Source organism: Geospiza fortis, unplaced genomic scaffold (genome assembly GCF_000277835.1).
Source record: "Geospiza fortis unplaced genomic scaffold, GeoFor_1.0 scaffold192, whole genome shotgun sequence".
Classification (NCBI taxonomy): Eukaryota; Metazoa; Chordata; class Aves; order Passeriformes; family Thraupidae; genus Geospiza; species Geospiza fortis.
The window spans coordinates 7,498,604-7,511,583 of NW_005054315.1; the positions used below are offsets into that span (position 1 = coordinate 7,498,604).

The window sequence follows — 12,980 nt, forward strand, 5'->3', positions numbered from 1 at the left end:
GAGATCAGAGGTTAATCAGCTTCAGGAGAACTGGACAGCAGGGCTGTCAAGATTGTAAATAGCGTTCCTTTTTTTTTCTTTTCCACAGAACACTTCTTTATTTTGCCAGGTAACTGTTTAACCAAAGACTGCAAAATGTTGTACAGACTAGTAGCAAGCAATCTTTAATTTCAGGGACAAGCAAGCAGAGTGCCAGTACTCTCCATGGAACAATCTGGATTTTTAGGTCCCTTATCAATTTTCCCTAATTCACATTACAAAAAAGTGACTGCTACGAAACACTGGAAGGCCAAAAACTTTTGGTAACTCTAGTAACTTTAGGTTTGCTTTGGCTAACTTCACAGTAAATACAGCCACGGACTGGTACCTAAGTACTTTATCAGGCAGCTGCACTAAGCCAGATAAAGCCAGGTAAAGCACTGCATTCATATCTCTACACTAAAAGGATGGCCCCTGTTCAGCTTTTCCAGGCTGGCTTGACGCAGTTCTGTTGCATTGGGCCACAAGGATCTGTATTTCCCATCCTTCCAGAGTAACCCATCAACTTTTTTTATTTTTTCCCTCTTCAAACCGATCAAAATCCAGGGATTGTCTTTTGAGTTTTCATGGGGAAAACAAGAACATAATATTGCAAACTTTTGGTATGGCTTATTATGTCATTTTTTCCCTCATTTTGTCTGCTAATTTATGTGGGAACCCACGTTTTTATTAAACAGCGGTTTTTCTGCAGACTGCTTTGAGATGTCCTATGGAAAATGGACAAATCATCCACATGATTGTAGTTTATGTAGTTTATCTTATGGCCATGTAGGCTGTAAGATACAGACTCACAGCAATCCAAGGAACTTTCCTACTGCAACAGAAATAAGCAGTCAGCAGAGTAAGGAAGATGGCAATGAGTAACTCAGGGAACCTTTCCTGTCTAGATGTGGGAGATGTGCCATGTTTCCCTGCAGGCCTGGAGGCTTTGGTCTGAGGTTGTAAACTTTTCTGCAGAGGACACACAGAAAGAGCAAGACAGGCAAGCTCTAAAAGCAATCCAACTTCTTTCATAAATCAGCAGGATACAGTATCCAGTTGTTTACTTAGCATAATTTTACACAGACTAGATTGGACAAGTCATGAAACACTGGGCACAAGAGCTGAGAAATGCTGCTATTAAAAAAGGCATGCGGAAAACTTTCCCAAGGGATGCCGAGAGCGTGTGTGGGAAGAGGTAGGAGGAAGAAGCAGCAGCGTCAGGGGTTGTAACAAACAGAAGAGAAGCAATTGTGTTTTTCCCTCAAAATCAGTTACTAAACTTTTCAAAGAGAAAAGCACTGCTGGAAGTGGAACACAGGAGCGACCTTGGAAACAACCGTGCAGCTGCAAGGAAAGGCTCCAAAGCAGTCAAAGCAGAGTCAGGCTTTAGGGTGTAATGCAAGTTAACAGCTTGGATGCAGGCAGATTTGCCAAGTAAGCTCTGCTAAGGTTTTAAATGCTATTTGATTCACAAGAAAACAGATTCTTCTAAGCAAACAGGGACTGCTAAATCCTGGGAGTCATGGCAATCTTATGATCATGGAAACCTAACAGTATGGGCAGTGAGTGGAAGGGATCAACATGGACTGAACACCACCTTCTCCAAACCAATGTCGCAAAAGGAACTGAGACCTTACAACAGAAAGATTAACAACTGACTACATATAATGCCTCCCTCACAACAAGCATGCAGCATGAGATTCATCCTACATATGCAGATTTTGTAAAACAATTTTTAAAGCACACATATGCCAGTAGCTTGCACTGTTCCCCTTTTACAGTCATTGGGCTCATTGCAACAAGGAATAAGAATAGCTTTTCATCAATGAAAACTGGTGGGGGTTTTGGTTTTATTTGTTCTGCATTGTGAATTTTTTTCAGCCTGCATGCACTGCAGCTTTGCCCTTTGAAAGTGAAAAGAAGGCCTACCTGTGCACCATTCTGTAGATGTACAGACTTACAGATCTTTAGGTCTTACAGTTCCATTAGTGCTTGCTTTAGTTCTGTAGATCTAAAGATCAGTAAAGATCCAGTCTTCTAAGTATTTTCCTTATTTGTTTAGAAAGGAGGAAAGTAGAAGAGGCAGGGAAGTTTTATGCACATCGACATCCCCCAACATTTCAGGCAGCAGAACTAACTAGTCATAATTTATTCAAAGATCAAGCTGATAGGCTTCAGCCCACCTCCTCTCATCCTTGCCACCATTCTTTTCAAAATTAAAATCTAAAGAGAAAACCACAAGAAAAGATGAGAAGGATGAAGAGCATATCCACAGTGCCATGTGCACTCCAGAGTTGTAATATCTCTTCCAATGCCTCGAGTCAGAGGTTATAATACCTCATTTTCTTCACGCCAACCAAAACATTTTAAGGAAAGTCTTCACTCTGACATTGACATCCCTCCTGTGTGGATGATCAAAGCTTTACAGCCCAGAACTGACATAACTTCACTGATCCTCAGCAATGTGTGAACTGCAGAATCATGGCCTTGAAAACTGAAAATCTGGGGTGTGCCCACAGAGCATGCCAATACATTAGGTTTTCTAATTTGTTAAGCATTTGGCAAAACAAGCACTGGATCAGAGGTATCCCAGAAGAAAGGAAGTCTTGTGTCTGTTCTCAGTTCAGGTTAGTCAGAATAATCAGATATCCCCCATGGCACCGCTTGAATTCAAGCAGAAAGGCATAACACTGCCAATAAAACACGCACATAGGCACAAATCACCTACAGCTTCAAGCAACCACTCCTCAGAAAACCACAATTTCAGTTTTGTGAAAGTTTCCACTCAAGCCTCTTTCTCCATGGGCATGGATATGGTATTATCATCAGCAGTTCATCTAACTGTAGTTCTTAAAGCAGGCAGAGAAGGTGAATTTTGGCTGTGGTTCCCTCAGCATTTCTTTTGGAACAGTGCTAAGGGTGGAAGTCGCTGCCCTCTCTGTCTCCATGTTCTCTCCTCCCACTGTCCCCATAAGTTGTGGTGAGCTAGGACCAGGATGGACCCACATTGTTTGCCAGCAGAGGAGGTGTTCATGAAACAAACCCTTGAGGAACTGAGGCTATGGCTTGAGGATATGGCTGTCTCTGGCAGATATATCAATTTGAGCTACTGCTCTTTCTCCCTGATGGCCAGACTGGATCTTTTCCAGCCTCACGCCACCTTCTTCATAGCAACCACACCAGAGTTTGGTTGAGTTCAGAATATGATGTTGCAATGAACCAATCCAGGTTATAAATAACCAGGGGAAGGAGAGGAGTAAGAGTATTTTAAAACTAGAACCAGAGCCTGTTCAATAATCCTGGCCACCACCTGACCCCAAGGCAGCTGTGCTGGCACAAGTGTTGGGAAACGGGCAAGGAACCAGCAAGCAAGGCTGGACAAGAACATCCTGCAGCCACATCTGCCACTGAGAAAATGGTACATGCAACAGTATCACCCATGCCTGGTGTTAAAAAGTGGAGCTAAGTTAGTACAACTTGGAAGAATTTACACATTTTTAGTCTCTGTGAGCTCTTTTCTTTGAAGCAAAAACACATGAGCTCCGCTGGTAGGAATGACAATGCTTTTAAGCAGCATGGGGCTAGCTAACATCTCCAAACTCCTCCCTCTGACTACTCTTCATCCCCTAAAAAAACATTGCACTTATGACATAAAAGACAGTGCAAATATACAACTTGCTTTTCAAAACCAGACAAAAATTACAGTAAGTTTCAAAACTTACTCCTGCAATATGAACTTAGCCATACTAAAGACATACTAAAGACAGTATTTTTCAACTGTTTTCTTTTTTCTGTGCAACCTCTCTATTACAACTGTTTGTGATTAATACATGCTATTAAAAACAGAGGGTGTGCAATAGAGCAAATCTTAGTATTATGGAAGAAGCCATTGTCATGCACAGTCCAGAGCGCTGCCCTGTGTAAAACTGCTGCATAGATGAAAACATTTGCTGCGCAAAAAACATTCACTGTGTGTCAATGTACCTTCATTCCTCTTTGGTTTCTCTGCTTGTTAACTGCAGCAAAAAAAAGCATTGCCTCCTCATGAAGGCAGCCTTTGAAAATCTTCAGCTGGAAATTGATCTTTATCAAGCCATCTGACAAAAAAGGAATATCTAGCCGTTGGCAGACACAACAGCTGAAGTTAGAGAGCAACAGTCACACTGCCCATGGATCACTAGAGATTCAGAGATAAGACTGAAGCCCTGTCAGTTGACCTAACCCTGTCTCTTGTTTTCCTCCTCTCCTGCCTGTTTACCCATTGCACCCCACCACTCATCTAGGACCTTGTGTCCAAGGCCATTTACTTCCTGCACCTATACCCACACTAAGCTATAAAATATTCTGCAGCAATATCCTTGCAGAAGTTTTGCTTGCTCTAACCATCCTGGCCAAAGACCCCCTACTCTGTACAATATACACGTAATTATTAGCCCCCGTGTAAGACTGAGGAGCTCAGAAGAATATGAAAAGGCACAACCTCTCTCCAGAAGAGCAGTATCAGTCAAGCTTTGCAGATATCACATGGGAGTATCTCATCCGATTTTAAATTTGAAGCTGTTAATTTGTGAATGGAACTCTACATACTACAAATAGAGCAACAGGGAGAAGCCCATACTTTTCTTCATCTGTTTTGAAAACTTAATTTAAACTCATTGCTTTTTGAACAGCATAAATTGCAAGATGCCCAAGGATTCAAATACAGGCATATATTTTTTATTTCTTTGACTGGGTTAATTTCCCCTCTCTCCCATCTAAACCTCCACAGTAAATCCCCCGGGTCAGTAACTATAACTACTTTACATTGCTGAATTCTGTTAGCAATATGCTCATCATTCCTGCAGATGTTTCTGCTTTTAGGCTTCTTGGAACTACAAGGGACTCATTCCTTTGAATAAACATATGCCCTTTGAGGCTGCAGATGTACCAGGGAGAACACTGTCCTCTACAACAAGCACACATCTCACCCTCCTTTTTGGTAAAAGCAAGATGATACTTTCCAGAGAAAACAAGAGGGAAGCAAGCAATCTGAACCTTTCCCCCCTCTTCTAAGAAATTTCTGAAAAGAGAATGCTACATGAACCCAGTATGCCCTGGGACAGGACAATGCAATTTGTGGAGGCCAAACGCCCCAGCACACAGGCACAGAGAAATCTCAGGCAGATGGACTGGAGCGGTCAGGTCCTGCAAGCAGAGAGCAAACATTCATATGCAAGGACCATGCCTTTCAACAGGAATATGATGTAAGCCTTATACCATCTCATTATTAAATTTTACACGTTGCTAATAAAGCAACAGGTTCTTCTACTCACCTCAGTAACATCCATGACCTTGATGGCTGCCAGTTGACCCGTTTTGACATGGCGACCCTGAGAAAGGGAGAGAGAGAACAGTCAGCACCAGCATCTCACCCATCCCTTCAGCTTACACAGAGCACAACACTTGGACAAGAGTTCCAGTCACTGGGTTTTCCCCAGCAATGATACTTCCCTTCTGATACTTCCTAGGAAATACCACAAAAACCTCTAGATAGCTAAAACAACAATAACAAATTTAAAGTGTTCCTCTTCAAATTTTAGTACCCATTTCTTTTTCTCCACATTAAAATGATGATTATCAAGTACAAACAGGTTATATTCACAGCTTCCCTTCTGTTTACTTTAGCAAAGCTCACTCTCAGTAATGACAGCTTATTAACATGCCAGAATAAATTCCACGTGTTGCATGTTTTATTTGTATGAACCAATACCTAGTACCTAGGTGATATATTACATGCTTTACCTAGTAAGCATGGTTAGCCCATGCTTAGGGCTTAGGACATTTCTCACCAGTTTGGTCTTCACAAGTGAAAAAAGTGGGGTTTCTGCAAGGGATGCATCAGACCTGCCAGAGCTTTCTTTGCCTGTCTCACAATGGCTAGACAAGAACAAGACGTCATCTCCCTTCAGCTGCACCACAGTACGGGTACAATTTCTCAGTACAGCTGGAGCTGAGTTAATAGATCCCAGCTCCTGCAGCAGGGAGCTCCTACCCTTCCTTCCTCTGCCTCCTTCCAGCCTCCTGTCACATATTTCTCCCAGGAGCACCGAGCTCCTTCTGGCACTCATTGTATCATATGATAAGCTGATTGAGATCACTAAAATGGCAGAAAGTTAACACAGAAAAAGCAAACTGTGGGGTGGGGCAGGGGATTGCCGTCCAGGAAATTAAACTGGTTTGTTCTGCAGTGAAAACAGAGCTGGAGCCAGCAGGATGCAGATCACAGGGCTGGGAGGCAAGCTGCATGGCAGGCCCCTCCAGCCCTGGTGGGCTGTAATTCGCCTCAGCTGACTTCTAACAAAAGCCTTTTTCTCTCCAGTGTATGTTTACATGAGGTAGAGACATCAGTTAGCTGTTGAGTAATTATTTTCCTAAACAAGCACTTAGAAATGGTCCCAATATTGGTATTTCCAGCTCTCCACTGTTACACTCAGCAGTGTAACACCCAGCAGTCTATCCTAAACCAGTCAAACAGCCCAGGCTCCCAACCACTTTCCCAGGCACCATCTCCAAAGGTTCTTATCTGCATCAGTCAAGGTCTCTAGCAACAGGTATGCCCATTAAATGTCTTCGCTTTTATCACAAATAATGATAAGAATGCAACTGAACGTTTAACTGAAGTCACAGTTCCTTTATTTCTCTCCTCACCAATTTCTGAGTTTCCTAGGCAGAAACCTATATGATGGACATGAATAGTGTATTTTTTGCCTGGACTAACACTAACCTCTCTACAAGATCTTTTGAGACTGGCACCCCAGAACTGAAGCACCCCAAACCACTAGTCTCTTTAGAAAAATCCTGACCCTTTCACACCTTATGATGCCCTCCATGGAAGTAATGGCCAGGCACTGCCGGTGCATTCAAAAGGATGGAATGCTGCAGAATTCACTGCCTCAGCTTTCTTCCACAACTCCTCTTGTGCTTCACTCTCCCCCTTACTAACCACGTGCTTTCTATAAATACATTACTGCACTCAGGCTTTGCTTGCTCTGTAAACTGGCTTTACCACAGGCATTTCTTTTTACAGGTTGGTCTCAAGCTGGTTTTGATTTTGAAACAAAGTTAGGGGTCCTAACGTGTGCAGTAGCCAACACTGACCTCACCTTGACCTTACTACTTCTTGAACCGAAGTCTTTCAGCAAGCCCAGGAGATTTCCAACTCCAATTTCCCACCCTGGATGTCTGCCTAATGACAAAAGCCTGTGGTCTTCTCCTCTGGATTTACCATCCCAAAAGGGAAGAGGGGAAAATGGCTTATACGGAGGTGGAAAAATGCCTACTCTCAGCTCTGCCCCCATTTTCCACAGCTTTGTTGAAGGAATTTGAAAGCCCAAGGACATGGGAAGTACAGTTTTAGGTACAAAAAGAATATGCTAAAGATAACAGAGAAACAAAGAGATCTCTGAAGAAAAAACCCTCCCAACACTGAGGAGGTCTGAGGAGAGAAACTTTTTTTAAAAAAGCAGTGAAATACAGTTCCCCATTCACTCTGCAGCAAAGTGGAGGTGCTAAAATGGTGGCAGAACATACTCAGGCAGAAAATGTGGCATGCAGAAGAGCAAAGTAGCAGGACAGGATGCCATTTTCATAGAATTTTTACTCTATTTGTCTTTTAAAATCTACTAACTACTGGTGGGCTTGCTATTTCCAGAGAGACACCGAAAATTTCCCAGCGCTCGACTTCACAGCTTTTCTGAAGTCAATGTTCCTCCCTGTGAGACTGGCCCACTCAGGATGACTAACGTGCACCAGCCCTACCACATTTCCCCTGCAGCTTTACGGGATCCTGCTGGTGCCTCCATGAGTGTCCCTATGAAATCTGGGGCCAGCTACAGCAGAACACAGCCACTGCTCATGTTTCACTTTGCTTCTTCTGGGAGGGGAAAAGCTTCTACATAACCCTCCTAAGGGACTGAAAGCAAGGGAACTGCAGAGTGTGGGAAGTGTGGTCTGCTCAGTATCCCAGACCAAATTTAAACCCTGGTCACTTCAGAATATTGTTTAAAATTACTCCAAATACCCTTTTCATAATGTATGGAGCACTCATACTCTAAAAATCTGCAACATATGGGGAGGAGGAGGGATGGCCTGCATGACATTAATTTATATGAGAGAGGTAAAAAAGACATTTGAAGCCACATTCTTTTCATTAAAAATATTTTCAGAGGGCGGGAAAAAACAAACACCACAAGCACAGCATATAAGCATGAGCAGAGTATTTGTTTGTTTGTTTATTTGCTTAACAGCTCTGCTCAAGAACAGACCTGTCAAACTATTAGCATGCTGGTATAATTTTGCTTGCAACATGAAATGGCTAAGCATTCCCATTTTGGAAACCAATCGTCAGATTTTCACGGCCAGCTTTTGCTTTGGAAAAATTTGTCAGTGTTAAAAGAGACTAATAATAAAATTGCAATGTGGTTGAATGTGAAGAAAGAACTGCAGAAATCATAGATGCGAGAAACCCTCTGAACTCAATCTCCTGGGATTAAAATTTATTCAAATTCTGCTCACAGGGCACTTTACAAATGCAGTAACCATAAAGGCTCCATTCAGACACCACATCTCAGCAACACCTCTCCACTGGGATAGCATTTTTCATGCAGAATGAAGCCTCTGCTTTAGTGCAGCATGGACAAATGGCCCCTCAGGGCATCCAGGCATCCCCATCCCCATGGCAAGGCAGAGCTTCTTGCAGCTTTGTTTCTCCAGGCAAATTGTTAGCAATTACCATTTAGATATCTGAAAAGCTCTGCAATATTGCAAAATGCAACCCAGGCTAACTGAAACCAGCAGGTTCTTAAAATATTGCTAGGCGCCAAATATCAGAGGCTGAGGATCACAAGATACTGTCCCACAGCCAGAATGCTGTGTGGATATGAACTGTGCAATGAAGACAACAGCAACCTAGAAGGGTCTTGCTAAGCATAAGGTGACTGTCTCCAGAGCCAATGGACTGAGGAAGCTGCAGAGGTTTCTTGAAACAGTGGACAGCAACAGGTAGAAAAGGCTACCTCATCCTGGGAGCAAGAGTTTGCCTCTTACTGGGTTTCAGCATGGAAACCACAGGAAAACATCAGCACTGTCAGCTTGTCCCCATGGAAATGAGCCTGCCAACACATTCCCTTCATTTAGACCACATTATAATTTTATTCACCAAAATTTCTGAACTACTTCTTGTTTCTTACACATTCTCCCCACTTTTCTCTCCCTCATTTCACGGTTCTATTCATATTAAAGCACTTGGTTTATCCTCCCAAGGAAGCAGCCTAAGAATATTTTTAAGAGTGCTACTTGTACCACTGCATTTTTAAATGGCCTGTTGGGATGAGCAAGTCAATGGAATTGAGACTGCCAACCTCAAATCTTGTCCTCTTTCTTCTCATGCAGATGACTGCAAGTTCATATACATAGAGCTGTAGTTCTTCTCATCAACACAGCAATACTGCAGCATTTAACTGGATCTTAAACTGAATCCACTACTTAAGCACATTCCTAGTCATGTCTGATAGCAATATGGTGTTTACTTCTCATCTCAGTGGGCTTTATGCATGTTGAAAAGCAGAGGGGCAAGGGGAATCCGTGGTAGACTGCCAAGATCTGCAGAACATAATAAATTTCAAGTCTTCCCACACCCTCCAAGTCAGTTAATACACCTACTTCTTGCCTCTTTCTTACTTTGCACACGTTATTACTGTAAAATTTTTAGTTTAGAAAGGTTCATAGGCAAGTGGTGTTATGTGCTGTTTTTCATGGTGCTCTTTTTCTCTTGTGCCTTAATGTTATCAAAGAACTTTGCAAAGTAAGTGCAAAAGAAATTCCATCAGTTAATTTACCTCTTTTCCCCACCCTGCCTCCCCCAATTACCCAAGATATTTATGTCACAGCAATGTATTCTCCTACTAACACAGTTTCAGACCTGTGGATTAACGTGCCTCTGGGAGGCTGTTCCTGGAAGCCTGCTCCCCAGCTTAATGGCATGGAAAAGCAGCATGTGGGGCAACATCACACATTAAGGAAGGAATGCACCATTTGTGACTCATTACTTGCACGTTTGGATTATCCTGTGCCCTGTACACAATTAAGTCTTTGGTAAACTTCTCCCAGCTCCCAGTATTCTATGCTGACAGTTGCAGAAAGAAGAGGAATTGATTTGAAAAAAACAAACGAACTACTAATCCAATTTCAGTTGCCACACTGCACAGAAGCAGCAGATTTAGACATGCCATCAAGTGAAAATACCACAGCACCACCTCTTAGTAGTGAGTGCTGTACAATGCCCCGATGGCAAACGTAACTTTCCATTTCACTTCTCATTCAGTTGACTCTTAACTCCTACTAGCCTGAGGCAACAGGCCATGAAGCAATACTCTGTTATTGGGTTGCAGGCCCCAATGCAATAAATGATAACTTATTATTCCAAGGCATGTTTACCATCAGCTCTTTCTGTCACCTGGCAACATAGAAAGTTGTAGACTGATCAACTTTGCATTGTGAAAACTTGGACTCTACATGGCATTTCTTTCCACCCCCTGAAAAGATCAGGTCTACCCTGTGAAAAGCATTGGGAGTAGTGCTTGTGGAGGAAACAGAACATATTTTTGACAGGCAAAAAGACAGAATGGCACAAAGTGAAAACAACCTCCTGGGTCAAAACCAAAAACTTCAATAATAAATAAATAATAAAGTGTTCTTAAGCAAAAAGTCTACCTAAACTACATTTGTAGCCAAAATTATGCTATTCCTACTGATACAGCTTTCTAATAATCATATGCTCCAGCAAAGGAGATGAATTTGTAAACAAAAGGATAATGTTTATCTGGCATGAAAAGTAATTCTAGAATAAAATCAAGCAAAAAAAAAACTGAGTGCAAAAACAAGGAAAATCACTGCAGAAATACACGAGAAGAAGTCATCTTGTTAGATGATTTCTAAACCCAAACCAACCAGAGCTGTTAAAGACTGTCACTGTTAAAGTCAAAGACAGGACAGAGCTCTTGTGTTTTCCTTCTGTCTAAATCTTGACATCAAATGCATGGAAAGCAAAACAGAAAACAACATACTCTCTATCCTGCTTTTGATATCCACAGGCTCACTAGCTGCCTATTGAAGAAATAATAATGACAATTTACTCAAGCATAGTACTGCATTCTGTGAAATAATGCACAGAAAGATACATAGTTATTATCGGTTTTGTTCTTCTGGGTAGAGAGTGAAAAGATGTTTCCCACTAGGAAGAAAAAGAAGAGAGTTCTATTCACTGATTTTTTACTTTGATTCCTAGTTTTGTGGTAGCTTTCCCACTGTGAAAGATGCTGGATATACATTATCAGAGGCATTTCCTTCTCCCAAACAGCTCATTGCCTAAATAGGAAGAAAAGAAAGGGGAGGGGGGAGAAAGGATGGTGGGAAAAGCATGGCAGAAAGCCACAATCTAACTTTCCCAGGATAACAACAGGTCAAATGCAGAGCTCAGTCAGAAGGCATCTCTGCTGACTCCCAGCACACTGCCCCGCAGCCCACCCCCCTCGTCACACCCACCAGCAGGAGATGTTTTGGTCTGATGGGAGAAGACAGAAAGAGAACTGCAAAGGCAGGCAGTTCTCTCGACAATTCACCTGGAAAACAACACTGATTCCCCAAGGAGCTTTGAAAGATTTGCCTGAGGCCTGACGTTCATGCAGGTTTCAGTTCACAGCCACTGAAACACTTCACCTGGCAATAGATTAAAAAAGATAGCAAGAGAAGGGGGTGTTGCAGGGAAAAGGGGAGGGTAAGAGGAGTGCAGCTGCGCAGTTTAAAACCACGGATGCTCCTTTGTTAATCCAGTCATGTCCACTGCAGTCCATTCAGCCAACTGGGATTCCTTTTCAAGACTGCACATTTCTGGCTCAAATGGCACAGAACATTCCCTTACCAAGTGAAGGCTACAGATTTCCCTGTTTTTCAGACCTCAAATACCGAGCAGGAAAGGCTGACTGTGACAGCGGTCACAAGGGTTTTCAGGTGAGGTGAGAGACGAGAACGTTGACTCCATGTTCAGAAGGCTTGATTTATTATCTTATGATATATATATATATCACATTATAACTATAGTACAAAGAAAAGGAAGGAAAGATTTCCAGAAGCTAGCTATGCTAAGAATAGAAAAGAAAGAATGATAACAAAGGCAGCTCTATCGGACTCTGTCCTAGAGAGCTCCGTCCTTGATTGGCCATTAACTATAAACATCCAAAATGGGCCAATCCAGACGGACCTGTTGCATTCCACAGCAGCAGATAACCATAGTTTACATCTCGTTGCTGAAACTTCTCAGCTTCTTTCATAAAAGAAATGTCTGCGACAGCTGACCAACAGGGGTCTGCTGGCAACACTGGCAGCAAGGCCGCCATGCGTTTTCACACAAGGCCACAGAAACTTCACACATTTTGGAAGATGCGCTGTGCTGAGTGCTGCCCCTCTGCCAGACACCCCAGTCATCAGCTGGGCACTGCATCAAGCTCTGCTGCTCTGTAGGTGACCACCACAGCTTCATGCACCACACCAGATGCTTCTTCTAAAGGGACACTTGAGCTAACTGGCTTGAGACCCCAGCCTGGAAGATACCCTCTTCAAGAGCCATCCTTGAAGTCATCATCCCATTCTTCCAGTCACCATCATGCTGTGTCCAGATTTAGTGACCTTTACTGAAACCACCATTACTCATTTTCTCTTAGAATAGAGTCTGCACCCTCAGCTGTCCAAAAAGAGAAGGACTTTATTAATCTGTATTTTTTTTTTCTGGTTTTAAACCTTCCTAGATGATTTAGTTAGCACACTACTGAAAAACACAAAAAAACCCCAAGTAACTAAAACAAAAGAAAATAATTAAATCAGAATAGAGGCGTACCTCCCACGTGGACACAGTTGGCTTAGTGCAC

The 12,980-nt window shown here is 42.5% G+C and overlaps 1 protein-coding gene across 1 annotated transcript in view; it reads right to left on the reverse strand.

Annotated features, from left to right (window-relative positions):
* Positions 1–12,980, reverse strand: part of MAP4K4 (mitogen-activated protein kinase kinase kinase kinase 4) — a 163,860-nt gene that overhangs the window by 80,612 nt on the left and 70,268 nt on the right. Inside the window, 1 exon segment of the mRNA XM_031056161.1 lies at positions 5,334–5,390. Coding sequence (XP_030912021.1) covers positions 5,334–5,348 — 15 coding nt within the window. The 5' untranslated portion in view covers positions 5,349–5,390.